This window comes from Oncorhynchus masou, chromosome 31 (assembly GCF_036934945.1).
Source record: "Oncorhynchus masou masou isolate Uvic2021 chromosome 31, UVic_Omas_1.1, whole genome shotgun sequence".
In the NCBI taxonomy this organism is placed as follows: Eukaryota; Metazoa; Chordata; class Actinopteri; order Salmoniformes; family Salmonidae; genus Oncorhynchus; species Oncorhynchus masou.
Window position 1 is genome coordinate 87,286,227 of NC_088242.1, and position 27,722 is coordinate 87,313,948.

The 27,722-nt window shown below is 40.0% G+C and overlaps 2 protein-coding genes across 5 annotated transcripts; both read left to right on the forward strand.

Moving 5' to 3' along the window:
- The first annotated feature begins 489 nt into the window (after positions 1 to 489).
- On the forward strand, positions 490 to 6,106 carry LOC135524683 (zinc transporter ZIP3-like). Of its 4 annotated transcripts, none has more exons than XM_064952425.1 (3): positions 490 to 606; positions 3,292 to 3,623; positions 3,998 to 6,106. In XM_064952425.1, the coding sequence occupies exons 2-3, from the start codon at positions 3,414 to 3,416 to the stop codon at positions 4,733 to 4,735; spliced, it is 948 nt and encodes a 315-aa protein (XP_064808497.1). In that variant the 5' UTR covers positions 490 to 606; positions 3,292 to 3,413; the 3' UTR covers positions 4,736 to 6,106. The 4 variants fall into 4 exon arrangements, with proteins under 4 accessions (XP_064808497.1, XP_064808500.1, XP_064808499.1 ...); XM_064952428.1 differs by having other exon boundaries at positions 598 to 618; XM_064952427.1 differs by lacking the exon at positions 490 to 606 and adding an exon at positions 628 to 1,471.
- Positions 6,107 to 7,910: 1,804 nt separating this feature from the next.
- On the forward strand, positions 7,911 to 26,738 carry LOC135525325 (excitatory amino acid transporter 5-like). Its single transcript, XM_064953030.1, has 11 exons — positions 7,911 to 8,156; positions 10,228 to 10,307; positions 10,854 to 11,069; positions 20,026 to 20,068; positions 20,213 to 20,420; positions 21,884 to 21,983; positions 22,957 to 23,190; positions 24,189 to 24,383; positions 25,393 to 25,527; positions 25,800 to 25,902; positions 26,182 to 26,738. Exons 1-11 carry the CDS (start codon positions 7,911 to 7,913, stop codon positions 26,344 to 26,346), a joined length of 1,725 nt encoding a protein of 574 aa, XP_064809102.1. The 3' UTR covers positions 26,347 to 26,738.
- The last annotated feature ends 984 nt before the right edge of the window (positions 26,739 to 27,722 follow it).

Consider the following 27,722-nt stretch of genomic DNA (forward strand, 5'->3'; position numbering starts at 1 on the left):
ATTTGTCCAAGGCTTAGCTACGTAATGTAATTTACAAGACTGAAATCAAGCCTGAGTCTCACATAAGAGGAGCTTTGTAGGAGAAAGCCCTGTATCCATTTGTTTTCTTAAATATTGGAGGAACAAGAAGTCCTGCATCTTGTGGTTCTCTTCTGTTTTCCCTTTAACACATACTCTATTGCAAGTTTTCACGATGCGAGATATGAGAAGTTAAATGACAAGTTAGAATAGCAGTTCATTTTTATTGTTAGCTTGATGGATGATCTAACATAGATTAACACACGTCTGTCTACTTATTGTAGCTATCAAACGTTAGTCATCAGAGTTAGCTAGTTTACTAACGACCTTGACTAATATCACTCCTTTCTGTGCAGACGCTTTATCAATTTTGTTTACAACAAATGTGGTCCTTGTCTTCTGTTTATAATGGTTCAGATTGTCTTCAAGAGGCTCGAAAATACTTCTGCAGACGGGACAATGACGTATGACGTATCGTTTACAAAATCGATATCCCTTCTAGCCAGTTGTCTTGAAAGCATCTCCGCCAATCAGAAACGTTTTCGTCATGTGAACAGGAAGTGTTACGGGGGGGAAAAGCTGTGAAAGGTCAGTGTAGAGGTATTTCATATTTCTCGTCAAAAAGCCCGATAGAAATTATTATGTACGTTTCAGCTGCTGGGAAAGCTTGCAACGTGACGCAAATTAATATTAATGATAACTAGCACCCACTTAAATCTTTGTTTTGTGAACTGGTCGACCCGTTAATTTGCCAACGTTATGTTGACATGCGTGCTAGTTTGGCTAGAATAGCTATAGGGGTCTTCTCATAAACTAGGGTAACGTTACCAGTGCGCTGGACAATTTTGTTACAGCTGTTGCTAAATCATTGATAATCTGCTTATTATTTTCATGTCATTACATTAAGATATGAGGGGGAACATAGCTATATAACGTTATATTCAATAATATTCACGAGTTGATTTAAAACCGACGTTTAACCCATTATCATGGTTGGTGTCTTAAAACATTACTTTTCTGTCCTTGCATTTACGGCAGTGTAAATTGTAGTTGTATCAAATATTAAGCATGAATCAGTTAAATTAGACATTCAACTTGAACCTTGTAAGAATCCTGGATCTAGCTGTCGGACTGTTTTTTTTTCTTTGTATAGAGATCGCTGAAATATTTCATGTGATTGTAAAATCGAATGCTTCTAACCGAAAGTCACTTTACCTTGATACTTAACCCAAATCCTTACTGTCATTAACATGGTTCTTCAACAATTTAGCATAATACTTGTCAGATGTGCATTTGGTGTCAAGCTGTTTTAATTACGCGGTAATAGTCTATCCTATTTTACACGTCATCATTTGATCCAGGAAGGAATTTTCTGAATGACTGTCAAGTGACGAACAGCTGTTGTGATGGAGCATACGATGCACCAGCAGACAGCCTAAGTGCTTGAAAGAAGGTATTCGCGAGGAATGTCCAGAATATATTGGTTTATGCATTAAGCTGATGAAGACAGTTGTGCCTGGATCCCCATTGAATCTAATATGAGTTCATGTTTTCGTGCTTCGGATTGGACACGGGTCTATTGTGCGCAATTGTGTTAAATAGACTATTGTGCAACACCCCACACTTATTAATTTTTCTGGATCTAATGACAAATGACATAGCCCAGTGGGTTTCTTCACCACATGCTTTGGTAATGAAATAACATGACAAATACATTTTGGTTTCCATGTTACACCTTAAATTTTAAACAATAGGCCTACAAGGGGCTTGAAGTAGCCTACTTGAACTTTAATTTTGAGCTCAGAAATTGAAGTACTAGTATAGGCGCATTGGCAATTTTAGCATGTACATTTTGGTGGGGCAACCCCCCCCCCCCCCTCCCTTTTGCCCCACCAAAATGCCACTACACAACGCTAAACAATACATTGATTGCACTATAACAGTGGCAAGCGGTACCCACAAACTGTTAGGGCCTACATAAAGCTGTCCCAACAGCAGAGCTTTCTTTCCAGCACAATGGGGTGAATCTTTACCACCACTACCCCTGGCTATCAGCGGAGCCTTGTCTGGCAGCGAAACAATTCATCCTGCCTTGTTTACTGCCTTTTTTTTAACAGCTGATATGGCTGACCATGTCTCCCTGGCATATTACATCATTCATGCAGCAGCTTATAAGACATTTTTGGACTCACCTTGTGTGCGGCGGTCCTTCGCTTGCAAATTTTGTCATCGAAGGAAGAGAGATTTACAATTCTGAGTCGGATGACAAAGCGTATTTTCCCAGTCTGACTTCCCAGTTGCAATGCTTGCGGTTTGCCACTGTCACCGATTCCTTCCAAACAACTCATTGTTGAATTTGCGATGGCTGATGAGCACCGATATGTTTTATCTATAATTTCTCATTATTTCTCTTCATATGACAAAGATTAAAAAGGATTTGCCAGTAGATTGTCTACTTGGTTTATCATGACTGCAAGCTAAGCTTTTGAAAGTATGATGTTGACATGATCAGTCCAATCAAAGCTACTGTAGATATGTGATTTGACGTCATTTTATCTGTGGCCAATGACCTTCTTGGAAGGGCACTTCTAATCTAAGTCTATGGCTGAACCCAATGGGCTCACATTTTTTATATCTACCCTTACTAAAGGTGGGTTAAGTAGTGTCCGCATGGTTGACAGAACACTGAGCCAATCACGGTGTAACGCTCCTATTTTCTGCTGGCCTGCCCCAGCACAAACAGCGCTGAGTTAGGCTGAAACACCTGCATTTTGGAGCTGCCGGTTTGTATGTGGCTTTATTAACTTTTTTTTAACGTTGTTTGCAAACTGATATGTGACACATATTAATTCCAAAATAACATGCAGAACAGGCAAGCCCCCCCTCCCCCATTTTTTTTTTGCAAAAAATGTGGGTTTCAAAATCTGGGTTTTGGTCGCTTAATCATTATGAAAAGAGCGATGGTACGATTCAAATGGTGAGATTAATTCTACCGCTATTCACAACCTTATTATGTGTGCCTGCAATATGGATTTTTGTCCATATTGCCCAGCTCTAAATTACGCTTTGCAACATTCAAGATTGCACATCTAGCTATCACAGCTGTTATCATGTTGAATCAAACCAGTCAACAAGGTGGCCATATTAGCTTAGTTAAATGATAGCTAACTAGCTGTTCTAGTTTCTGACTGATTGTCATGACAAATAAAGCTATAAAAGTTTGTTTGCACATCTTTGACATTTTTCTTTTTTCATTTGTTGTTCATGTCACAGCTGGAATTGTCTCTGGGACCAGGATGACGAGACTCTCTGTGACCTGACAGAGAAAAGGAGCAGAAGAGGCTTTGAGGGTTATGTGCCACTCATATTACTAAGCAATACCATATCTGGACATCATGGAGCTTGTAGTGGCCAAGGTCCTTTGCCTTCTGGGAGTATTTGCCCTCATGTTGGCTGGGATTCTTGTCCCAGTGCGCCTAATGATGCAGGTGGATTATGAAAAAGCCCAAAACTACAGGAAGGCTCTTGCACTCTGCAATTCTTTTGGGGGTGGTGTATTTCTGGCCACTTGCTTCAATGCTCTTTTGCCAGCAGTAAGAAACAAGGTAGGTAGCCATGAACCATGGGGCTCTCTCAGAAGCTTGGCTGATGTGTAAAACCCATTAATTCAGACAAAGAAGTGTAATGAAGTTCGTACTCAAAAAGATGTCGCGTAAAGCTTACTTCATTATTCAATGTTTTAAATTATTTTCACTGCATCAGGGATAGCGTACACAGACGTCTCGGCTTTACAGCTTGCTTCGGTGTGTGTAGGTCTTGAAAACATGGTATTTTGCAGAGTAAAATGTATTTTAAAATAAAAAAAAATTAAAAGATTATCTTTTTAATTATATTACGACAATCTGTCGAAACTGCAACCATTTTGCTGTTGCAGAATGTTTATATGCTGATGTTAATTTATTGAGTGTCTTTTCTTTAGGTGGATGAGGTCCTAAAGCTGGTGAATATAACCACAGACTATCCCCTGGCAGAGACCATGATGATGCTGGGCTTCTTCCTCACCGTCTTTGTGGAGCAGGCAGTGCTCACCTTCAAGAAGGAGAAGCCATCTTTCATCAACCTGGAGACCTTTAACGCAGGGGTCTCCGAGGCTGGGAGTGACTCTGAGTATGACACTCCATTCATTTCACCCACCCGGAGCTCCCCTGTGGGCCACCACCATGGGCATCACCACGGACACCTCAGCCCCACTGAGCTGGCCAGAGCTGGGCCTCTGCGGCTGGCCAGCCTGGTCCTGGCTCTCTCTGCCCATTCCGTGTTCGAGGGGCTGGCCCTGGGCCTCCAGGAGGACGGGGCCAAGCTGGGAAGTCTCTTCCTGGGGGTGGGCATCCATGAGACCCTGGCTGCCGTAGCTCTGGGGGTGAGTGTGGCCAAAGCTGCTTTGCCCATGAGGGATGCCATCAAACTGGGTGTGACGGTCAGCCTCATGATACCCATTGGCATCGGACTGGGCATGGGCATCAATAGTGCCCAGAACCTGGCAGGCAGTATTGCCTCTGTGGTGCTCCAAGGCCTGGCTGCTGGTACTTTCCTCTTTGTCACCTTCTTTGAGATCCTGTCTCGGGAGCTGGAGGATAAACATGACAGACTGCTGAAGGTGCTCTTTCTCATACTGGGCTATGGGGTACTAGCAGGCCTAATGTTCATCAAGTGGTGATGGGCAGAAGAGGCCTTTTTAATGCACTGAGTTGTCTATGAGTATCTTACTGGCCACATTTTGCATTGTGTGCACACCTGCACTACCACAGTAAACTTTTTTTGTTTTGATAAAGGGGTACAGTAAATCAAGTTTAATAGTTTTTTTTCTTTGCATTTACACTGGGACATGTTTGCTTAATAAGAAAGGCTACTTTACTGTTTTAGTTTCTGCCATAGTGAATACTCCCATGTTCCTGCCATTGAGTAGCGATAGTAAAGTCAGTCACTTTGACAGTATGCTTTTGCATGTGTTGCCAGACACATGATTACATCTCATGTAGAGATATCAGGAAAAGTACTCTATAGCATTTCAAGTAAAGACACTGTTGTCTTATTGGCATTTTGCAAGACGAGTGAAGTGATATACAACTTTGTTATAAGTAGGTTAACTACTGTATCCATAATCAAATCTAAGAACCAGTTCCCTGGAAACCTTTTGAGTAGCCTGTTGTATGGTCCTGATATCTATCGTCCGAGATTAAATCCATGGTCTACTTTTCAATTTTATTTGTATTTTAAACATTATACATTTTAACAGGGAGTCAAATTGAGAACCATGTATCTTTTTATAAATGATGAGGTACAGGTTTTATGGGTAGTAGAAGGTCTATTATATTTCATATTTTGTTTTAATGATCATGAAGGATGGGAAGACCAATGTGGTCTCTACTGTACATTGTTGTCACATTTGTGCTGTTTGCAAATAATGGGATCCCTGTGACTGAAACCTTCAGACTTGGAGCTCTTGTTTGTATTATGTGTTAGGTGTCTTTACCACAGTTCGCTATGACAGATAATTGTATACAGCTTCTTAGATGTAATTTAGCCATTTTCAACTAAACACTCCTATTTCAAATACTGCCCAGGAGTATCCTTGGTTGTTTATTTATTTTTTCTCCTAATGTGAATGTGTAGAACTTGTTTTGCAGAAGCCACTTACTGAAGGAAGCCTACAGATAAAGGTACATTTATCAAGTTCAGAACTTGCTGCACTCTCTAAAATCTACATAAGATCAATTCAATTGTTGTTGGTCACATACACATATTTAGCAGATGTAATTGCGGGTGTAGCAAAATGCTTGTGATTATGTAAACATATAGTAGGCTAGGTCAGTTTGAATTTGTCCATGTCAATTTGTGCTTTTAGGGACTTTAAACAAAAGGAAACATTAATTGCTATTTTAATGCTGTATTCCAAAATAAATTGTACTGCTAAATTATTCAGTGGCAGCCAGATTTCCTTATATAATGAGCAGTGGCAATGCACATAAGTTATGACTTGTATTGCAACATGGTAATGGTTTAATAAACTACTTTATGTTAGATGAAATAGTAATCCATTCAAGAAAAACTGTTTGCAATGTTATGACAATTAATTTATTTTCCTTTGTTGAAACTATACCATGTTTTGGCAGTAAAAGTTTCCAGAAATTTGAATTCGATTGATTTTAGCACTAAAGACAAACCTTACCCACTCCTTGGCCAGATAAGTCTTTGCCTGAGGACTAGAATTGGCAGTACTAGAGTAGTATCCTGTTAAATACATCTAGAGGGTCAGAGTAGACATGGTTTTGACTCAATGCCCTGTTCTAGCTAATTACTGAGTGGGTATTACTGAAGGTTCTGAGTATTCACCTACCAAAATAATTCCTATCAAAGTAAATGAACCATGGGAACAGTCAACAGTGATTCAAATCTACTACTGTAATAAATATGTTTCACATTCTCAAACATGATGGGATATAAAAACCAAGGGTATAGGGGAATTCAACCTAATTACAAATTCACCTCACCATATTAAAACCCAGGAAGACAGCAAATCATCATTCACTGACTCCAGGACCATGCTAGGTATCCATGTGATGTTAGTTCCGGCCCTCATAACTCAATGCAAATGGGTCCGTATAGATCAGAAACCTTTGGTGGCAACAGGAAATATTACTGCTGTCCTGTGTTGGACAAAAGTATACCAAAATGCTTAGGTTGTTATATGTTAATGGAATGTTATAATACATTATTATTATGTAGCAAAGAGTATGTCAATAGTTAAATGTAAATCCACAGAAAAGACATTCAGTGGCACATTAAGAAGATCTTGAATTAATTGAAGACCTTTTGGCACACACGTCTAGGTCAAAATGTGGCACAACCTCTTCCCAAGCCTCTCAAACTAGTTGCATTAACCATTGCTTAACTGTTGGCTCGCCTTTCCACCTACGCATCTTATATAGCATGTGCGGGGTTAGGATTTGATTGGATTGCAGCCATCCCTTTGTTTTGTTATCTAGATCACAATGACGATCAAATAAGATTGACCTTAATGGGGATTAATCTACTGATTCTAGGATGTAAGAGGTGGGATCAGTTTAATTGGGATTCATTTAATCTCAGTTCATAAATTCAAATTGAAAGCACATTTTTTTTTAAATCAAGGATGCGAATGCAAACGTTTCTGAATGTATAATTTAATTGTGCAATGCTGAAAAAAAATTGGCCTACATGCGGCCATATTGGTCAGCTAATACAGGACTAGTAAAGGCACAGTGCACTACTTTGTAATTTAATCATTTAAAAATATATATTTTTTATTATTCTATTTTTCAGGGGGTGCTGCAGCATCCTCAGCACCCCAACTTCCCACAGCTATGCCCTCAGTAGCCTATAACATGTCCAAGAAAGTTAAAGGTCCTGCGAAAAGCAAGGTTGTTGCAGATTGCCTGTTACACCTAGAAGAGGATGGACCTTATGTTCTTAGCTTTGTTCCTCTCTAGGTTTTTCTCTAGGCCTCTAGTTTTTCCTGGCCACTGTGCTTCTGCTTCCACTTCTGCTTGCTCTTTGAGTTCTGCTGATGTCAAAAGAGCTTTATAAATGTGATGATTGATTGAGATGCCAAGACATCAACAATGAAGAAGTACATAATCATGGCAGCCGCCTAACAACAGAGACTTGTTAGATTTTATTACACACTTGTAAGCCTCTTAGTCCCGCTAATTCTCCCTGACTGTGGGCTGTGGCTGGCAGGTGTTTACTCTACACAGCAATGATGGCTTAATCCCCATGTAGGCTATGTGGTTCCTCAGAATCGCCCCACTCTAGAAGAATTTGACGGTCTTCCCAGTGAAGGACTTGGAACTATGGAGGAGCTACTACTGCCCACTGAACGCGAGGAGACGCGCTCCAACAATAGCTCATATTCTCCAAGAGGAGAAACCATGTACCAACGTGTCAATAGATTTCTCCATGGGGCTTTTGTTGATGACTTGAAACAGTGGTTAAGGGGCTACGTGAAGCGCAACGGCTTGCTGACGCTCTCAGTTTTTGCAGTGTTGACGGGCTGTGTCCTGGGGGCAGTGTTAAGAGGGAGCCATCTCTCTACCCAGGTAAGTTGCTCTTTATCACAGTCAGATGCATGTGCAAATTCTGTTTGATTATTTGATGTGCCAGCCTTCCAGGTCCATATGTCTCTTGGTTTGGAAGTATCTTAGCAGTGCATACATACACTGAGTGTACAAAATATTAAGAACACCTTCCTAATATTGAGTTGCCCTCCCCTCAGAACAGCCTGAATTTGAATTTGTCGGGGTATGGACTCTGCAAGGTGTCAAAAGCGTTCTACAGGGCTGCTGGTGCATGTTGAACCCAATGCTTCCAACTGTTGTGTCAGGTTGACTGGATGTCCTTTGGATGGTGGACGATTCTTGATACACACAGGAAACTTGAGTGTGAAAAACCCATCAGCGTTGCAGTTCTTGACACAAACCGGTGTACCTAGCACCTACTACCATATCCTGTTCAAAGGCACTTAAGTCTTGCCCATTCACAATCTGAATGACACACATACACAATCCATGTGTCAATTGTCTCAAGGCTTAAAAATGCTTCTTTAACCTGTCTCCCCCCTTCATCTTCACTGATTTAAAATGGATTTAACAAGTGACATCAATAGCTTTCACCTGGATTCACCTGGTCAGTCTATGTCATGGAAAGAGTAGGTGTTCTTAATGTTTTGTACATTGGACACTTTTCTGTTTGACCACCTCGCCCTCTTTTCGTGACGGTGTTCCACTTAAACGCCTACAGAGATCCTGTTTGCATTGCCTTGATGCACTGGAGCATTTCGTTGTTGGGTTGTAGAAAACCAAAGGATATCATCAGCAGCCAGACCTAATGAACCATTGAAAGAAGCTTCAAGTACTCAACACTATCAGCAAAGGATGGGGATGGAACCCTGTAAAGTGTTGTGCGCTACAGTTGTTATAGGAACAGCGAGCCAGTGCACAGCTATAAGAGCAGCCTGCATTCATCCTCTTGATTGAAAAAGTGGTTGTTGGGAAGTAGATAATGACCTCTACTAAGCAAAATGTTTCTGAGAGGAAAGCACTCCGTTGACGCACATGTAGCAGTCTCAATGCATTTTGTGGAGGAAGAAATTGTCATCCAGACCATAAATGGTGAATCGATGAATGGCTTCAGAAAAGGAATTGCAGCATATTCTTGGAAAGCAACAGGAGATACCTAGATGGTTATAGGCCATCTTTTGGGACTCATACGTTTAGGAAGGAAATGTATCATCTGCCTACATTATCACGCCCTTCCAGTTCACTTTTACGTGAAAGATGAAAGAAAACCGATGTTCAGAACAGGTCAATCCAAGCTCAGTCGTGTCAGGAGAGGAGAGGGGATTATTTGATCTCAGACTGAGAATTGGCTTGCCAAAGCAAACATGGCCTTAAGTGTGCTCGATAATCACAGGTGACGTGTGACCCAAGGCTGATGTTTAAAAGTGAGCAAAGGTTTAACTGGAGGGAATTACTGTGCGTGTTACAACTAAGAACTGTGTCACTCATCGGGGTTGTGGTCAATTTCATTCCAATTCTCTTCAATGTATACTTTCTGAATTTAAATTAAATTGACCCCAACCCTATCACCTACAGCAAGTCATCTATGGCTCTGAGACCTACAGTATCTAATGCCATCCAAACATTTGAAACCACATCGATTTTATATTTGATCAATGACTAATGTAAATTATAAAGATTCTATTCCTATGAACCTGATCGAATCAACCAAGATTATTCCACTTTTTTTGTACTATTTTGAAAACCAAGAACAACCTTTTCACAAGGGGTGAATCTGAAAAGCAAAAGGCATTTGAGATTCACCCAAGTGTGTCCTGATGGGAACTTTTTCCTATTGGAAAGGAATACTTGAAAAAAAAATATCTGTCCAACCTTTGAAAAGGGTCTCCTGTGGAAAGAGTGTGAAGTCAGGAACACTGCTTGGGTTTCTTAAGTTTTGTAATATGTTTGAAGATGCATAATTTTCCTCAAATTAAGTCACCCAACCCCTCCACTGCTTTGGAGGGGTTCATGTCTACTTATAATGTATAATAATTTTATATAACTTATAATAGTTTTATATAACTTATGTTTCTTCTGATTTCCCCTCCAGGCTAAAATATATTTCTCATTCCCTGGAGAGCTTCTCATGAGAATGCTCAAAATGCTTATCCTCCCCCTCATCACATCCAGGTAAACATCTGTGATGTCAGCCTCTGTCCCATAATATGGTTTTATATTTCATCAGCAACATCGGAATACAAATGTTTGATGTTCACTCAACACAAAAGATTTTCAGCCTCAAAAGTGACTTTTAAAATGCTTTTGAGAAAATTGCATAACTGGACAAGGGATGTTGACTAATTTTGCTGCTGTTATCACACTACACCCAATGAAAGTAGCTTACCCCCTACAGAATGGTAATTTTTGGAAACCAAATGTCAATAGATTCCATATTGTCTACATACTGGTTCCAGTTATATCACACCTGTCCGATGGTATAAGAAGTAGTAGTACTTACAACAAACATTTGAAACGGGGTCCTTCTGCCACTTCATTAGAAATTAGAATTAGATCTTGCTTAGGTCCACACTCCTGGTCATTCTCCGTAGCTTCATTTAACAGGTCAATAGATTGGAACCAGATTTGAGTACAAATTTAGGCACCAGTGCAATTATTGGGACATTATTTATTGTATATTTCTATTATTTGATGCTGTCTCTCTTTTCCCTTTTACAGTTTAATGTCAGGCCTGTCATCCATGGAGCCCAAAGCCTGTTGTCGTGTGGGTGTTCTCACTGTGACCTACTACCTGTGGACCACCTTCATTGCGGTGGTGGTGGGTATCCTGCTGGTGATCATCATCAAGCCTGGGGTGGGCACTGAGATGGACAGCATCAGGCTAGGAGGAGGGCCCGTCATGACTTCTGCTGATGCCTTGCTAGATCTCATCAGGTGAGTGACCAATGAAGATAAACCTGAAGCTCGACAAGCAATATCTACAAACAATCAATACGGTCTAAGGCAGCAGTAGGCAACTAGATTCAGCCGTGGGTTGATTTTTGTGTGAGCGGATAGTCGGGGGACCGGAACATAATTATAATAATTTGTACACTGCAAATTGACCACAACTAAGCCCAAAAATGTATTTTATTCTAAAATAACAATAATTTCATAGCTTGATTACATTGAGACACGTTCACATACACTCCATGGCCAAAAACATGTGGACAGCCCTTCAAATTTGTGGATTCGGCCATTCCAGCCACACCCGTTGCTGACAGGTGTATATTTCTGCCCTGCTAGAGCTGCCCCGGTCAACTGTAAGTGCTGTTATTGTGAAGGGCAATAATGCTTCACCATCTGGCAGTCCGACGGACTAGTCTAGGTTTGGTGGATGCCAGGAGAACGCTATTTGCCCCAATGCATAGCGACAACTATAAAGTTCGGTGGGGGAGGAATAATGGTCTGGGGCTGTGTTTCATGGGTCGGGTTAGGCCCATTAGTTCCAGTGAAGGGAAATCTTAATGCTACATTATACAATGACATTCTAGATGATTCTGTGCTTCTAACTTTGTGGTAACAGTCTGGGGAAGGCCCTTTCCTGTTTCAGCATGCAATGCCCCAGTGCAGAAAGTGAGGTCTATAAAGAAATGGTTTGTCAAGATCGGTGTGGAAAACCTTGACTGGCCTGCACGGAGCCCTGACCTCAACCCCATCGAAAACCTTTGGGATGAATTGGAACGCTGACTCGAAGCCAGGCCTAATCACCCAACATCACTGCCCAACCTCACTAATTGTCTTGTGGCTGAATAGAAGCAAGTCCCTGCAGCATTGTTCCACCATCTGGTGTTAAGCCTTCCCAGAAGAGTGGAGGCTGTTATAGCAGCAAAGGGGTGGCCAAATCCATATTAATGCCCATCATTTAGGAATGAGATGTTCGACAAGTAGGTGTCCACATACTTTTGTACATACTCATGTAGTGTGTGTCTCTTTCCTAAATGTTTTTTTTTTCTGCTGAATTACTGGTGATTTTAGAATTTTTAAATTGGGGTTTACTTTGGGGGGGGCAATATCTATAGCAACCAATATACATCTAGGGCCTAGGTGCTGGGACAAGCAATATTACAAAATACCTATATTTTATGGACAACCAATATCTACAACAATACTTTCAGTCTAGGGACAAACAATATGGTCATTTTCATGTTAAAGGAAACATAAGCACCAACATGTGAAGATCATAGGAGCATGTCAATTTGGGTGTCAAATGAAAGCTAAGAGTATATTTTTATTTTATTTATTAAGGCATATCAAGATTTTCAACCATTTACCATCATAAAAATGTGGAATAAGCAAAGGCTTTGATGGTAAAAGGGTCTTAGAAAACATCCTACCAGAAAACGTCTCAAGGTATTAGAAATACATCAAAAGTAAAGACCCCTGCCAACTAATATCAACATTTATATTAAGTTTAGGATAATATTTTGCCTTGTGCCTTGAAATTCTGTTACCAAAAACCCACATATCTTGAGGATGTTTTCTAATTTCTCTCCCTCATGAGGAGGATAATGAAAGTTCACAGAAGTAACAGGTCAAGGTAGACATATTAACTAGTTATGTTTTTTATCAATTTTATTTATGAATTATTACATTTAAAACATATATATATATATATTTTACCTTTATTTAACTAGGCAAGTCAGTTAAGAAAAAAATCTTATTTTCAATGATGGGAGACACCCTGGACTCAAACTGCTACAGACCGATATCCATCCTGCCCTGCCTATCTAAGGTCTTTGAAAGCCAAGTCAACAAACAGGTCATTGACCATCTCGAATCCCACCGTACCTTCTCCGCTGTGCAATCTGGTTTCCGAGCCGGTCACGGGTGCACCTCAGCCACGCTCAAGGTACTAAACAATATCATAACCGCCATCGATAAAAGACAGTACTGTGCAGCCGTCTTCATAGACCTTGCCAAGGCTTTCAACTCTTGTCAATCACCATATTCTTATCGGCAGACTCAGTAGCCTTGGTTTCTCTGATGACTGCCTTGCCTGGTTCACCAACTACTTTGCAGACAGAGTGCAGTGTGTCAAATCGGAGGGCATGCTGTCCGATCCTCTGGCAGTCTCTATGGGGGTGCCACAGGGTTCAATTCTCGGGCCGACTCTTTTCTCTGTATATATCAATGATGTTGCTCTTGCTGCAGGCGATTCCCTGATCCACCTCTACGCAGACGACACCATTCTATATACTTCCGGCCCGTCCTTGGACACTGTGCTATCTAACCTCCAAACAAGCTTCAATGCCATACAACACTCCTTCCGTGGCCTCCAACTGCTCTTAAACGCTAGTAAAACCAAATGCATGCTTTTCAACCATTCGCTGCCTGCACCCGCACGCCTGACTAGCATCACCACCCTGGATGGTTCCGACCTTGAATATGTGGACATCTATAAGTACCTAGGTGTCTGGCTAGACTGTAAACTCTCCTTCCAGACTAATATCAAACATCTCCAATCGAAAATCAAATCTAGAGTTGGCTTTCTATTCCGCAACAAAGCCTCCTTCACTCACGCCGCCAAACTTACCCTAGTAAAACTGACTATCCTACCGATCCTCGACTTCGGCGATGTCATCTACAAAATAGCTTCCAACACTCTACTCAGCAAACTGGATGCAGTTTATCACAGTGCCATCCGTTTTGTCACTAAAGCACCTTATACCACCCACCACTGCGACCTGTATGCTCTAGACGGCTGGCCCTCGCTACATATTCGTCGCCAGACCCACTGGCTCCAGGTCATCTACAAGTCCATGCTAGGTAAAGCTCCGCCTTATCTCAGTTCATTGGTCACGATGGCAACACCCACCCGTAGCACGCGCTCCAGCAGGTATCTCACTGATCATCCCTAAAGCCAACACCTCATTTGGCCGCCTTTCGTTCCAGTTCTCTGCTGCCTGTTACTGGAACGAATTGCAAAAATCGCTGAAGTTGGAGACTTTTATCTCCCTCACCAACTTCAAACATCTGCTATCTGAGCAGCTAACCGATTGCTGCAGCTGTACGTAGCCTATCGGTAAATAGCCCACCCAATTTTACCTACCTCATCCCCATACTGTTTTTATTTATTTACTTTTCTGCTCTTTTGCACACCAATATCTCTACCTGTACATGACCATCTGATCATTTATCACCCCAGTGTTAATCTGCAAAATTGTAATTATATGCCTACCTCCTCTTGCCTTTTGCACACAATGTATATTGACTGTTTTTTCTACTGTGTTATTGACTTGTTAATTGTTTACTCCATGTGTAACTCTGTGTTGTCTGTTTACACTGCTATGCTTTATCTTGGCCAGGTCGCAGTTGCAAATGAATGAGAACTTGTTCTCAACTAGCCTATCTGGTTAAATAAAGGTGAAATATATTTTTTTTTTAAATGGCCTAGAAACAGTGATTCAAAATCGCAATTCTGTTACCAAATCGGTAATGGAATTTCAGAAAAATATGAATTGCTGCAATTTAATTAGCTACAATGGGAAATCATGGTAGTTACAAATCCGCGTTGGGTCACCTCCTATTGTCTTCCCTTCCACTGGCATACTGTTATGTTCAGCTGATGTTCAACTGTTTTGGTCTTGTTTGGTGGCAGAGCTCCTTAAAATAATAGCCAGGGTATAGAATAATACCCAAATATGAAAAGAAAAATATGCAATATCCTCATCTTTATGTACCTATTTAGAATACATCACCTTGAAGAGAATGGCATTCATAGTTTATTATTATGCATTTCTGTGTAGTACAGATCAGGGACCCATGATGAAATTCCTTTACCACAATTCTGTTACCGGTTATAAATCCACCTAATTTACTCTAGTTTAATAACCAAAATATTGTTTTTAACAGTCAAGGTGCCATGTCATAACTGACACCTCATTCTTAATTCAGAGCAGATATTTACATTTTTGGAAAATGTGATCACATAAAAAACAGAGGGAGATTTTATTGTTACCAAACTTTGCATCTGCACAGTTCTTCCAGTAAATGTGTTTTTGTAAAAATTGTAAAAAGTAATCCTTGTGCATTGAGTTGTATGGTTTGTTCAACTTTGAAATCAATGGTTTTTATGATGCATTTTAAGTGAAAAATACGAGTATTAGTACAATTCCGTTAGTGTGGAATTGCCCATATACAATACTTACAATGTAGGGACCAACACAGCGGCCTTGTGGTTAGTGTCTCCGCTCTGAGATTGGAAAGTTGGGAGTTTTATCACTGGCTGAGTCAAGACTCTAAAAATGGGACCCAATGCGTCTCTGTTTGGCACTCAGCATTAAGGAGATTGGGGGTAAGGTCCTGCGATCGACTAGTGTCCTGTCCAGGGGGTCTACTTAAACATTAAGCTGCCTCACGGTACAGTTATAGGCTCCTGCTCTGTTCCGGCTCAAGGCTACTTACTTTTTCTTACAGTCTAGGGACAATTAATAACCAAAATATTTAGACTGATTTCCAGCAAAACCTAGCCAGTGTTCAATCAATTGCAGATTGCGATTTTCCAAAAAGTGCTTTCAGGAGAATATGCCTAAACTGGATTTGTTACAGCAGTGTATCCTGGGTAAAGGGGAGCTGGCACTAGATTTAGGGACTCTCAGTCCTGTAGCATGACACTTCAGTGCTGATGACAAATCAGGATGAGAAGTCATCCTCCACCCACAACCAGACCGCCAATTTCCATATCAAGGGTCCACTCCCTTAATAGGACTTCTTTCTGTGCAAATCAAACACACTTTTGCTAACTGGGAATCCACTGTCTACAGTTGATTAAATACTGGCCTCAGTCTAGTTACAACCTTCACCTGTCTCACAGAAACTAGCATTCTCACGCAAACTAGTATCTGTAGTTTCAAAACAGCCTATATATCCAGTCTAACAACAATCAATTACCAGAATCTCACATCAGACTCCTATCTAATATCAGTCCCAATCACATTGGGCTTTGTATGTTTTTAAATGGCAAAAAATAGGGAGCTGCATATTGGCTTTTAATGTAATACAAGACATGCTAACGTGTCAAGCCTATGTCTTAATAAAGTCATCTCTAATATTTGGGTGTTAGTCCATATGTTTTTCTCCCCTCAAATGAAGAGCATAAATAGACATTCCAGTCCGAATGACTACTTCTGGCAATAATTAAATTGATAAAACATACAAATAAATAAATATGTGGATTGTTAGATACTACTGCACTGTTGGAGCAAGGAACACAAGCATTTCGCTACACCAGCAATAACATCTGCTCAATATGGGTATGTGACCAATTTGATTTGATATGATGAAAACTTGTCTTCTGGCAAATGTTGCAACTTGAGACTTGACTTTGCAAAAAGAAAAAACGCTTGCCACTCGATATCGACTTGAATTTTGTCATCTCGCGCACTATATTATCCTTTATGTCCTTTGTCGTGTCTTTGGCATCATTAAACTGAAGACTTATTTTTATCAAATAAATTCTCTGTAATTATTATTATGTGATTAATCATGTAAATGTAATTAACTAGGAAGTCGGGGCACCAAGGAAAATATTCAGATTACAAAAATATTCCTAATAGAACTTTTCAGATATTTTAACATCTGATCAATGTCTTCTAATTAATGAATTATTCTTTACCTCACTCACGTTAGTCTCATTCCAAACATCGTAAATTGTTGGTTATCTGCACGAACCCAGTCTTCACTATGAATCCTCCATACATCAATTGTCTCAATAATGTATTTATTAACTAACTAAATCACAGAAATGCGCACACAAACAGAGTAAATATGGTTACAAGGAAATGATATGGGATGTGCCCTAGTGGGCTAATCCGGCATGGTGGCTTGGTAGACAAAGGGACTGAGAAGGGCGCGAAAGATAAAAGACACTACAAAGTTGATAATTATAACAATTGAAATGCTAATCCTTTGCACATGAACGCTCACTCGGGAATAATCGCAATTAATATATATATTTAAGCTCAGTGTGTCGTCTTGATCTCTTTTGGAAAGTTTGTTTCTGTTGGAGAGTTTGTCCACCCTCTCTCTCTGCCATGGTTAGAAGGGATAGTTAGTTCAGAGTAACATTCAGCAATGTTGTTATAGATAGATGTTTCGGCGGTTGTCGGCCTTCGCATTCACGGGTACACAATTTCTAGCTGCAGACTAGTAATTAGTATCTAAGTAGTTCTTATTCTGTCGGATCGATAGTTTCAGAGTTTAACCACATGGTATGGTTAAAAGATTCAACAATCAACTCAAACCTTAACTCCCTCTGTGATGAGGTACTGGTCTGAAACCTTAGCCCTCTCATCTTTATCGAGGTAAGTTGGTCTTGAAGATAAATTCTCAAGGTGGGGGTTATATTCGGAAGAGCAGAAAAAGGCTGTCCCATGATGCCAGATCAATGTCTGTGCTCATGGGGCGGACCAATGACTTACTTAACTTTAAAGGGAATTGGGTTCCCTTTCATTAAACAGTTTAAAATCACATTACATAATTTCACAAATAGTTTCATCATTACTCATTCATTTTATACAACAATTAGATGCAAGCCTCATAACTGAGACTCTTGTATAAACAGAGTTATGGTAATGTGGCTGTATTGTCTCTCATGAGTTTCACAAACATTAAACGAAATGGACCAGTCGTAGCTGGATTCTTCCCCGACCGTGTACACCTTCTCCAAAACATGTATATTGTTCAGTTCTCAAGTTCTATGCTGGAGAAGAGGTTCCTTTGTTCTCATGTGAAACCTTCTCTCTCTATATACTGTCTGGCCATGAGGAAGAGAGTCTCCTCCAGGAATTTACGACCTGAGATAACAGCAGCCTGGGTGTAGGCGAGAAAGAGAGGGGGAAGGAGGGCCAAAGAGGGCCACGTCATGACTCCTTTATAACAGAGTGCTGCAGGTTATATGCTTTCTGTTCTGTGTCTTGAACACTCAGAGTCACTTAAATCACCAGTTGTGCAAGCCAGACACAAACTATGTAATCTAACGCGCACAGCCCCATTGTCCTCCGGTATTTATTTACTAGCAAACGTGATAACACATCACTCCCAACATACACAAGCAATAACTCTTCACAGAAATGTTGCACCCTACACCTAAACTGTATGGGAAGAAAACTAGACGGTTTTTCAGTCTGATGTAAAGGGAAGGAAAATTTTTAAATAAAATGTTCTATAATTAAATGTTAAATAAAAAGGTTGCTGCAGTTTGCCAGGGTTTTCTTCCTCCCTGGGGCCAGGAGTTTTTCCAGAATTAATTTAAAACCATGTGTCCTGTTTAGAAAATACTGTATCTGTATACCTAGGTGTGTAGGTGGCAGTTAACCTAGTGGTTAAGAGCGTTGGGCCAGTAACCGAAAGGTCAACGGTTCACATCCCTGAGCTGACTAGGTGAAAATCTGTCAGTGTGCCCTTGAGCAAGGCACTTAACCCTAATTGCTCCTTTAATTTGCTGTAAATGTTAATCTGGTCCCACTCCCATAAAAATATATTTTTACAACTACTAATTAATCACTGTCAGACCCTATAGGGTCCTGATTTATACCTGGTTAGGTTACCAGATTAGGAAAATCTCCAGGCCCCAGGGAAAACAATTTGCCCCCCCACTCTGGGACCTGTGGGGCAACCTCTGCATCAGGGCATCATCAGTCCCAAAAATGGTTGCATTCAGTTTCAAAGACTGTGGTAGTGGGGGGAAAAGGGATGCAGTTCGTAAAACATGTGGGTCCAAAATCACTGATGTATTGCAACTGCATTGAAATTGGCATAAAACACAGTGACTTGAGGACTCTAAACCGCAAATTAGTGACTTGACCTGAGCTGTGGAACTTGGAATTTTACTTGAGACTTGCCCATTATTACTTGGGAATTGACTCGAGACTCAAAGATTAAGACTTGAGACTTGCTTAAGACTTCCAAATTGTGACTTGGTCCCATCTCTGGTACTAGATACAGGCCTAACATGCATGCTACTACCTATTGTTGTCAATGCTTGCGTAGACTTGTGCAGTAGCAATGACTGTCTCACAATCCAGTTAAATCACAGGGGTGATTAGGGTATTTTTAGTCATCCAAAAGGGATGATTTACAGATTAACTCAATCATGAACGGTGGGGATACAATGATCTCGTGGAGGATCTCTTCACCAGCACACGTCAGGAGGGAGTCTGGCTCATGTCTGTCTGATCGTACCTCCCTCTTTTAAGGGCCCTCATGGGAGTGGTCTGCTCACTTTATCTAATTATTAAGTTAAGGAAAGACCGGAAGAGAGGAGAGCCCGAGTTAAACTGATAAAATTAATTTACATTTTTATTTAACGAGGCAAGTCAGTTAAGAACAAATTATTATTTACAGTGATGGCCTGTAGGGGGGCTATAACATACTGTAGGGGGCCTAAAACATACTGTAGGGGGCCTTAAAACAGGGGAAAAATGGCCTCTACTGTGTTCACAACTGAGACACTTCACAAGTTCTTACTTTCTTTGCAAATACATCAAATTACTTGTTTGGCCCATGCAAATACTTTAAACACATCAAATATTTTATGCAGACATATCTCAAAATGTGTATTCATCACTGAATATATACATTCTGTAGAATACACCAGATCAATTCTCAGAGTGCAGGGGACCACTTTCCTTTGTATGGTTCACAACTTCCTGTAACAATTCAAAAGGATGCTATTTGTGATAATCATACTCATCAAGTTGGAATAATTATAACGTATTATGACTCTCTCTTGTGCTGTATTGATTACACCTTACTGACACTGATCATTAATGAATGACCACGTGTTTCACCCTTAATGCATACACCAACATATCAACATGCTAAATTATAACATCTTATATTTTTACAGGAATATGGTTCCTTCCAATCTTATTGAAGCAACATTTCAGCAGGTGAGTAACACTAGACCAATGATACATTTACCATTGTTCCTAATAAGTCAGATGTTCCATTGGTTGTGATTAACAAATCCCTACAGCTGATGGGTATTGTAGTTTATATTGCCTTACTCATCTGCAATGTTCTTATTGTTCCAGTACAAAACAGATCTGGTTCCTATCCTGAAAGTCTCCAGGGTCACAGTGCAGCCCAACTTTGTGTACGCCATACCTAATGAAAGTGACCCCAGTGGTCGGACGGTGTCCCTGGAGCTCACTCCACCCCCTGAGATCCACTACAAGACCAGACCTGGCAACAGCCAACAGATGAATGTGCTGGGGATCGTCATCTTCTCTGCCACTATGGGTAAGACCAGCAGTTGTGTAAAGTACTTAAGTAAAAATACTTTAAAATACTACTTTACTGTACTATTTATATTTTTGACTACTTTTACTTCACCACATTCCTAAAGAAAATTATGTACCTTTTACTCCATACATTTTCCCTGACACTCAAAGGTACTCGTTACATTTTGAATGATTTGCAAGGACAGGAAAATGGTCCAATATGCGCACTTATCAAGAGAACATCCCTGGTCATCCCTACTGCCTCTGATCTGGCGGACTCACTAAACACATGATTTGTTGCAGTGTGCCCCTGGCTATCCGTAAATGGTTTGCTTAATATAAGGAATCTGAAGCGATTTGCCTTCAGAAAGTATTAATTCCCCTTGATTTATTCCACGTTGTTTTGTTACAGTTCAAAATGGATTAAATAGCTTTTTTCTCTCACCCATCTACACCCATCTGCACACAATACCCCATAATGACAAAGTGAAAACATGTTATTAGATTTTTTTTTTGCTGATTTAAAGAAAATTAAATACAGTATTGAAAATTAAATCAGAATTCACACCTTTGAGTCAATGCATGTTAGAATCACCTTTGGCAGTGATTACAGCTGTGTGTCTTTCTGGGTAAGTCTCTAAGAGCTTTGCACACCTGAATTGTATAATATCTGCCCCTTATTCTTTTAAAATATTCTTCAAGCTCTGTCAAGTTGGTTGTTAATCATTGCTAGTCAGCCATTTTCAAGTCTTGCAATAGATTTTCAAGACAATTTAAGTCAAAACTGTAACCAGGCCACTCGGGAACATTCAATGTAATCTTGGTAACCAACTCCAGTGTATATGTGGCCTTGTGTTTTAGGTTATTGTCCTGCTGAAAGGTTAATTTGTCTCCCAGTGTATGTTAGAATGCAGACTGAACCAGGTTTTCTCTAAGATTTTGCCTGTGCTTAGCTCTATTTCATTTATTTTTATCCTAAAAAACTCCCTAGTCCTTTCTCATGACAAGAATAACCATAACATGAAGCAGCCACCAACATGCTTGAAAATATGAGGAGTGGTACTCAGGGATGTGTTGGATATGCCCCAAACATAACACTTAGTATTGTAGACATAAAGTAAATTTCTTTGTCACATTTTTTTGCAGTTAAGTATATTTTAGCAATTACATTTACTTTTGATATTTAAGTATAACAAAACGTTTAGACTTTTACTCAACCAGTATTTTACTGGGTGACTTTCACTTTTACTTGAGTCATTATCTCTTAAGGTATGTTTACTTTCCCTCAAGTATGACAATTGGGTACTTTTCCCACCACTGACTATTCTGAAGGCCAGTCTTTTCTGTTTATATTAAGTCTGTTTACATTATACATCTGCAGCTGTCTATCCCTCTAGTATCAATATTATATGTATCCATCTCTCTAGACTGAGAAGATAGAGCCAGATATATATATATATATATTTCATTTTGTTCCTTCAGGGCTGTTGCTGGGGAAAATGGGCGAGAGAGGAGCCCCACTAGTCAACGTCTGTCAGTGCGTCAACGAATGTGTCATGAAAATCACCAACACTGCTGTTTGGTAAGCGGGGTACCAGCTTTATAAGTACCAGCATCTGTGTCCGTTACCATATTTATCATTAGTTTAAATGATAAAGGTTCTAATTTACTGGCTCAGTGGGTTAGAGGATGGTACCGGCAACACCAGGTTTGTGGGTGTGATTCCCACACTGTATACTGAATACTGTACACTGTATACTGAATGTGTGTCACTATAAACTGTCACTTTGGATACAAGCATCTGCTAAATTACCCAAGAAATATCATAAGTCTGTTGCATTTGGTGGCAACCTAGCCTTTTGGCTTTCTGCTATGAACAGCATAACCCATGAACATTCAAACTAGTGGGATCTAAAGAAACAGTCTGCTAACCAGATGTGTTTTCAGTGTTAGTTTCTGAGGCTGCGGCCTGTACATGGGCATGTGGTGAGAACGTGGTCATCGTCTTGTGGTCAAGATGTGGTGGAGACGTTAGGCAATCATCTTGACTCGCTCCACCCAGCAGTGAACTCTACATGCCGAGGATTAGTCGACCAGGAGTAGCACACTCTGTGCTCAGGGTCAACAGTGACTAATCCCAGGGAACTTTGGCACCACCCATGCAGCTCAGGTTTACCTCAAACGGCCCGGCCATATTGTTCAAAAGGCCTCACCATAGAAGTTCAATTGCTAATAGGATTTACCTCAAAGCCTTGAATGACTCTTGGCTCTGACATGGTTTTAGTGGCAGGGATCAACTCAGATGACACAACACAGCATTTTTTTCTTATGATTTTTTATGAATAAAGTACTTGTCTAGTTTTCACAATACATAATGTAATAGAAAATTACAATTTATTTAGTTTTATTCTATTCCACTGGGTGGAAACTGCTCATTAGGAAAAACACATTGACATTTCACCTAGTACAGACAGTCTTTGAAGGTGGGTATTTTACAAACGTGAAACACAGTTGTATATATACAGTAGGTCATTCGTTCTTCCTTTTTCTTTCAGGTATTTTCCATTTGGGATCATATTCCTCGTAGCTGGAAAAATCCTGGACATGCAGGACCCATCTAATCTTGGGAAGAAGCTGGGCTGGTACACCATCACTGTTCTGGCCGGGCTGTTTGTTCACGGCCTCATCCTCCTCCCCTTCTTCTACCTTGTCCTGACTCAGAAAAACCCCTTCACTTATATCAGAGGCCTGCTACAAGCCTTGGTCATAGCATTGGCCACCTCCTCAAGGTAAGCAGTTGTCTCTCTGAGCCCATTTTTTTCATCAAACAATGGGGTTCATTGTCCTGAAGGTCTGCAGTATGCAACCAGGGTTGGGGTCATTTCCTTTCTTAATTCAGTTAGTTCAGCATGAAATTAATTGGTATTCAACTCATGTTGAATTGGAAATTGAGCTTTGCTTTTTATGAGGAATTTAATTTCAGCTCACCCCCTGAATAGAAAAGTAACTGCCCCCCATTCAACAAAGTTCCATAACACCTGTTTCCTCAGAATAGTCCGAATGAATCAAAGATAACTCAATAAATCTGTCATTTATTTTGGTGTTTTTGCAGAGATCTTAGTTGCGTCGTTTCACATCTAACTATATTGCTTGGTGCAGTATTTTTCAAAACAAAAAATGTGCAGGAAAACAAGTTGTCTCTGGTTGAATGACAGCTAGTACTTTATTGAAAATTCCTTACTGTTGACCAATCACAGACGAAGGGGCGTAGACTTTTGCTACAAACTTCGGTGTCCCCCCAGCAAAAATGTAATATGCCCGAACAGTCGAAAAAACGCTAACTGAAGTCTAGTGTTGGGCAGGTACAAATGCACTGTGGCCCTCCAGGACCAGATGTGAAGAAAACTGTCAGAGGATTGAGCTGAAAGCGTGAAAAAGGTTCCTTATAAACATTGTAATGGTGAGTTTGTTTGATCAGCTTCAAACACTACAAAACCTTTATCGTAGGCAAATTCATCTGTATCATGTTGCAATTGATCCCCCGTATGGTGAGTTTCAAGAGGAACAGTCAAGGACAGAAATGTAATAAGATAATAACTTAAATGTCAAAAAGTATCTTTAAAAATTCACTTTAAATAGCTTTAAAGCTCAGTATTGCAATAGTTGTAAGTAAGGAGTGCAAACAGAAGGATGCGAAAAGGAGGAAAACTGTCAATATTCTATCTAGAGGATATCAGTTCATAATGGTAGAAGCCCCTTAGTCAATGATCTCTCTCTCTCTCTCAAGTTCTGCCACTCTACCCATCACTATGAAGTGCTTGCTGGAGAACTGCAATGTGGATCGGCAGATAGCACGCTTTGTGCTGCCTGTGGGGGCCACCATCAACATGGACGGAACGGCTCTTTATGAGGCCGTGGCGGCCATATTTATTGCCCAGGTCAACGATTATGAGCTGGACTTCGGCCAGCTGGTCACCATTAGGTATGTACAGTGGTGGAGAAAGTACCCGATTGTCGTACTCGAGTAAAAGTAAAGATACCTTAATAGTAAATGACTCACGTAAAAGTGAGTCACCTAGTAAAATACTACTTGAAAAGAAGTCTAAAAGTATTTGGTTTTAAATATCAAAAGTAAGTATCAAAAGTAAATGTAATTGCTAAAATGTACTTAAGTATCAAAAGTGGAAGTATAAATAATTTAAAGTTCCTTATATTAAGCAAGCCAGATGGCACCATCTTCTTGTTTTTTTATTTATTTACGGATAGCTTGGGGCAAACTCCAACACTCAGACATCATTTACAAACCAAGCATTTGTGTTTAGTGAATCTACCAGATCAGGTAGTAGGGATGACCAGGGATGTTTTCTTGATAAGTGTGTGAATTGGACCATTTTCATGTCCTGCTAAGCATTCAAAATGTAATGAGTACTTTTGGGTGTAAAAAGAAACTGTATGGAGTAAAAAGTACATTATTTTCTTTAGGAACCTAGTGAAGTAAAAGTAAGTTGTTAAAAATATAAATAGTAAAGTACAGATACCAAAAACACTACTTAAGTAGTTCTTGAAAGTATTTTTACTTAACTACTTTACACCACTGGACATGTATTGGGTTTCAAGTCATAAAGCTACCATTGCATCTGCAGGGTGAAACTTTGAGTCCAAACTCAAAAGCAGTAAGCACCCGGTGTAGTCTGCCATGACAGCCTTGGTCCTGGGTGCTGAGATTATCACCGGTGTGACAAAAAGTAACATTCCTCCTGATATTACTTTTGTTTCACACAACATTAGTACATGTGAATGTGCATTATTGCTGTACTGAGTAAATATCATTATTTTCATGATGAGATTCAATCACTGTGTTTGATTTAATAAACAATCTTTACAAGCAATAAGGCTGTCAAAAGGTGTTGCTCATATCAGTGTTACCATGGCAGAATAGTATTGTAATGCACCTTCTTAGCTTTGTAATTGATTGTTTTGGTCTCTAACAGTATAACAGCTACAGCTGCCAGCATAGGTGCTGCTGGGATTCCCCAGGCCGGCCTCGTTACCATGGTCATTGTCCTGACATCAGTGGGTCTGCCACCTGATGACATCACCCTCATTGTGGCCATCGACTGGGTGCTGTAAGTTCACTATGACATAAGTTAGTAATATTCAATATCTACAGTAGGCCTACAACATATTAGAACATATGCTACACATGTAGTTAATAGTGACTTAAACAGCTGACAATGATTTAGAATGGTTGTCAAGGGAAACCTTAAATGGTTTACTAACTTCATGGCATAGGAGAGACTGGTTGTTATGGGGAAGTATTTTGGTGCATTCGGAGACAATGTTTGTGGTTGGAGTGGGAGGCTGATCTCTGGAGCTTTTGTATTCCCTGTCTTTTCAGGGACCGATTCCGAACCATGATCAACGTGCTTGGAGACGCCCTGGCAGCAGGAATCATCGGCCACTTATGTCGGAAAGACTTTCCTCGCGGTGGTACTTGCAAGGTAGGCAGCTGTCACTGTCTAGCTGCAACCATATCATATCATCCACCTATAGTCCCGAATTTCTGTAAAACTGTTTTAATGTGAGGTATAAGAGACCCCGCACAAAAATAATTACTGAGGTCTTAGATGATTGTAATGTGTGTGCTGACCAGGGTTACAAGAAAACCCATATGAAAGCAATATGTCGTGAATATAAACCTCTGAACATCTGAACAGTTTTTGTCACTTATCACAGAGATACTGATCACTGTGTGTGTGTGTATGTGTGTTCCTTCCCAGTCGCAGCCTTCATACGGCACACAGAACAAACACAACTTGCACGACATGCAGAATGGCATGCCACTGACCGAGTTGCCTTTGCACAAGCAAGACTGTTGTTATGAGGTGATGGAAGACACAGTCAACGAGAGCCCCACTATATACTACAATATCTGTCAAGTTTAACTCCTGGGAACACGCTAACCTCAAATGCTGGACATTTTTGGAGCGATTTTCCCCCACCTCTGCCATGAAACAGTATTAAACTGCTGTCATCTACTCCTTTTTTTGTGACTTAACTTTATGTGACTGAACATTTTGTTCCACTTTGATGGTGACACTGCAAAGGTCAAATCAGTGTTTTCCACAAATATTTTTTTAAATATATTTTTTAACAGTGATGAGTTAGGAATTGCCCCATTCTACCACTACCATCTTATGTGGTATTGACTATGGCTATTAACTCGGCTCATCCAACATCAAGTGGATTCCCTGGATGTTTTTATTTGATTTATTATTGTTCTCTACTGAACTGTTCCTCATCATGATCCATGTGTGTTTATAACTACATCCATTTTGAACAACTTTATTGGGAGTTGTAGACTATGTGCGTTGTTGATTTGTTTGACAAGCATAGGAAGTATTGTATGGTCATATTGTACATTCTGGGTCAATTGCAATGAACTCATATTTAACTCAACTAAATCTTCCTTTTAATGTACCTAACATTTAGTGGCAGTTTCAACCATCTCTAAATGCAATAAAGTACAGGGAGAAATGCTGTAAAATTCAAAACACCTCCTCTGATTATCTTTGTATATGAGCCCACTTTATTAATATTCATAGACTTTAAAAAAAAACAAATTGTAGTGTTGCCTTAAATAAATAAATAAATAATCTACAGAGACACCAACCATTTCGTCTGCCAACACATAAGCAAACGAACATACCATTCCTCCCTTAATCCTAGCAACATATTACTTTAGGAATAGCATTGTTTCTTCAGATGAATTTATTGTACATATTTTGATAAACATATTTTTGTTGATTTTAAGTAATTTCTGGTCTATTTATATTTTGCTATAAAATGCAACATCAACATGGACTTGAGTTCCTTCCCACTGGGCACAAACTGAATGAATCAACATTGTTTCAACGTCATTTGTCAACATATTTAGACATGGAATCTACATGTAAAATACATTTCATTTGAAAAAAGTCAACGTAAACTGTTTTGAGGGTGAAATTTCAACTACAAGATTATGTCATCATGGGAACCAATTTTCAACCTTGTATAGAATTTGTACCTTTTAACAATGTCAGATCGTCATCGTTATATCCACTATCAGGGAGAAAAAACAATAGGCTCGGCAGCAACTCCTACTGGATAGTTGATCTATCTACAGCTATCCATTTGGTCTCCCATCTAGGGTTTTAACTAAAACCAGCCCTGCTTAGCATTGATATTGTTTACTGACTACTACCAATGTGCTATCTTGAGAATTATTTTTGAGAGACCTCTTTATATCTGGTTCTATCGAAGTCATACCGAAGGATTGATT

Bases quoted from the DNA above. Each gene is read 5' to 3' on its own strand.
- LOC135524683 (XM_064952425.1), top strand. From the start codon at position 3,414: ATGGAGCTTGTAGTGGCCAAGGTCCTTTGCCTTCTGGGAGTATTTGCC. The intron at 3,624-3,997 runs GTAGGTAGCCAT...TCTTTTCTTTAG, and splicing joins TGCCAGCAGTAAGAAACAAG to GTGGATGAGGTCCTAAAGCT.
- LOC135525325 (XM_064953030.1), top strand. From the start codon at position 7,911: ATGGAGGAGCTACTACTGCCCACTGAACGCGAGGAGACGCGCTCCAAC. The intron at 10,308-10,853 runs GTAAACATCTGT...TCCCTTTTACAG, and splicing joins CTCCCCCTCATCACATCCAG to TTTAATGTCAGGCCTGTCAT. The intron at 21,984-22,956 runs GTAAGCGGGGTA...TTTTTCTTTCAG, and splicing joins ATCACCAACACTGCTGTTTG to GTATTTTCCATTTGGGATCA.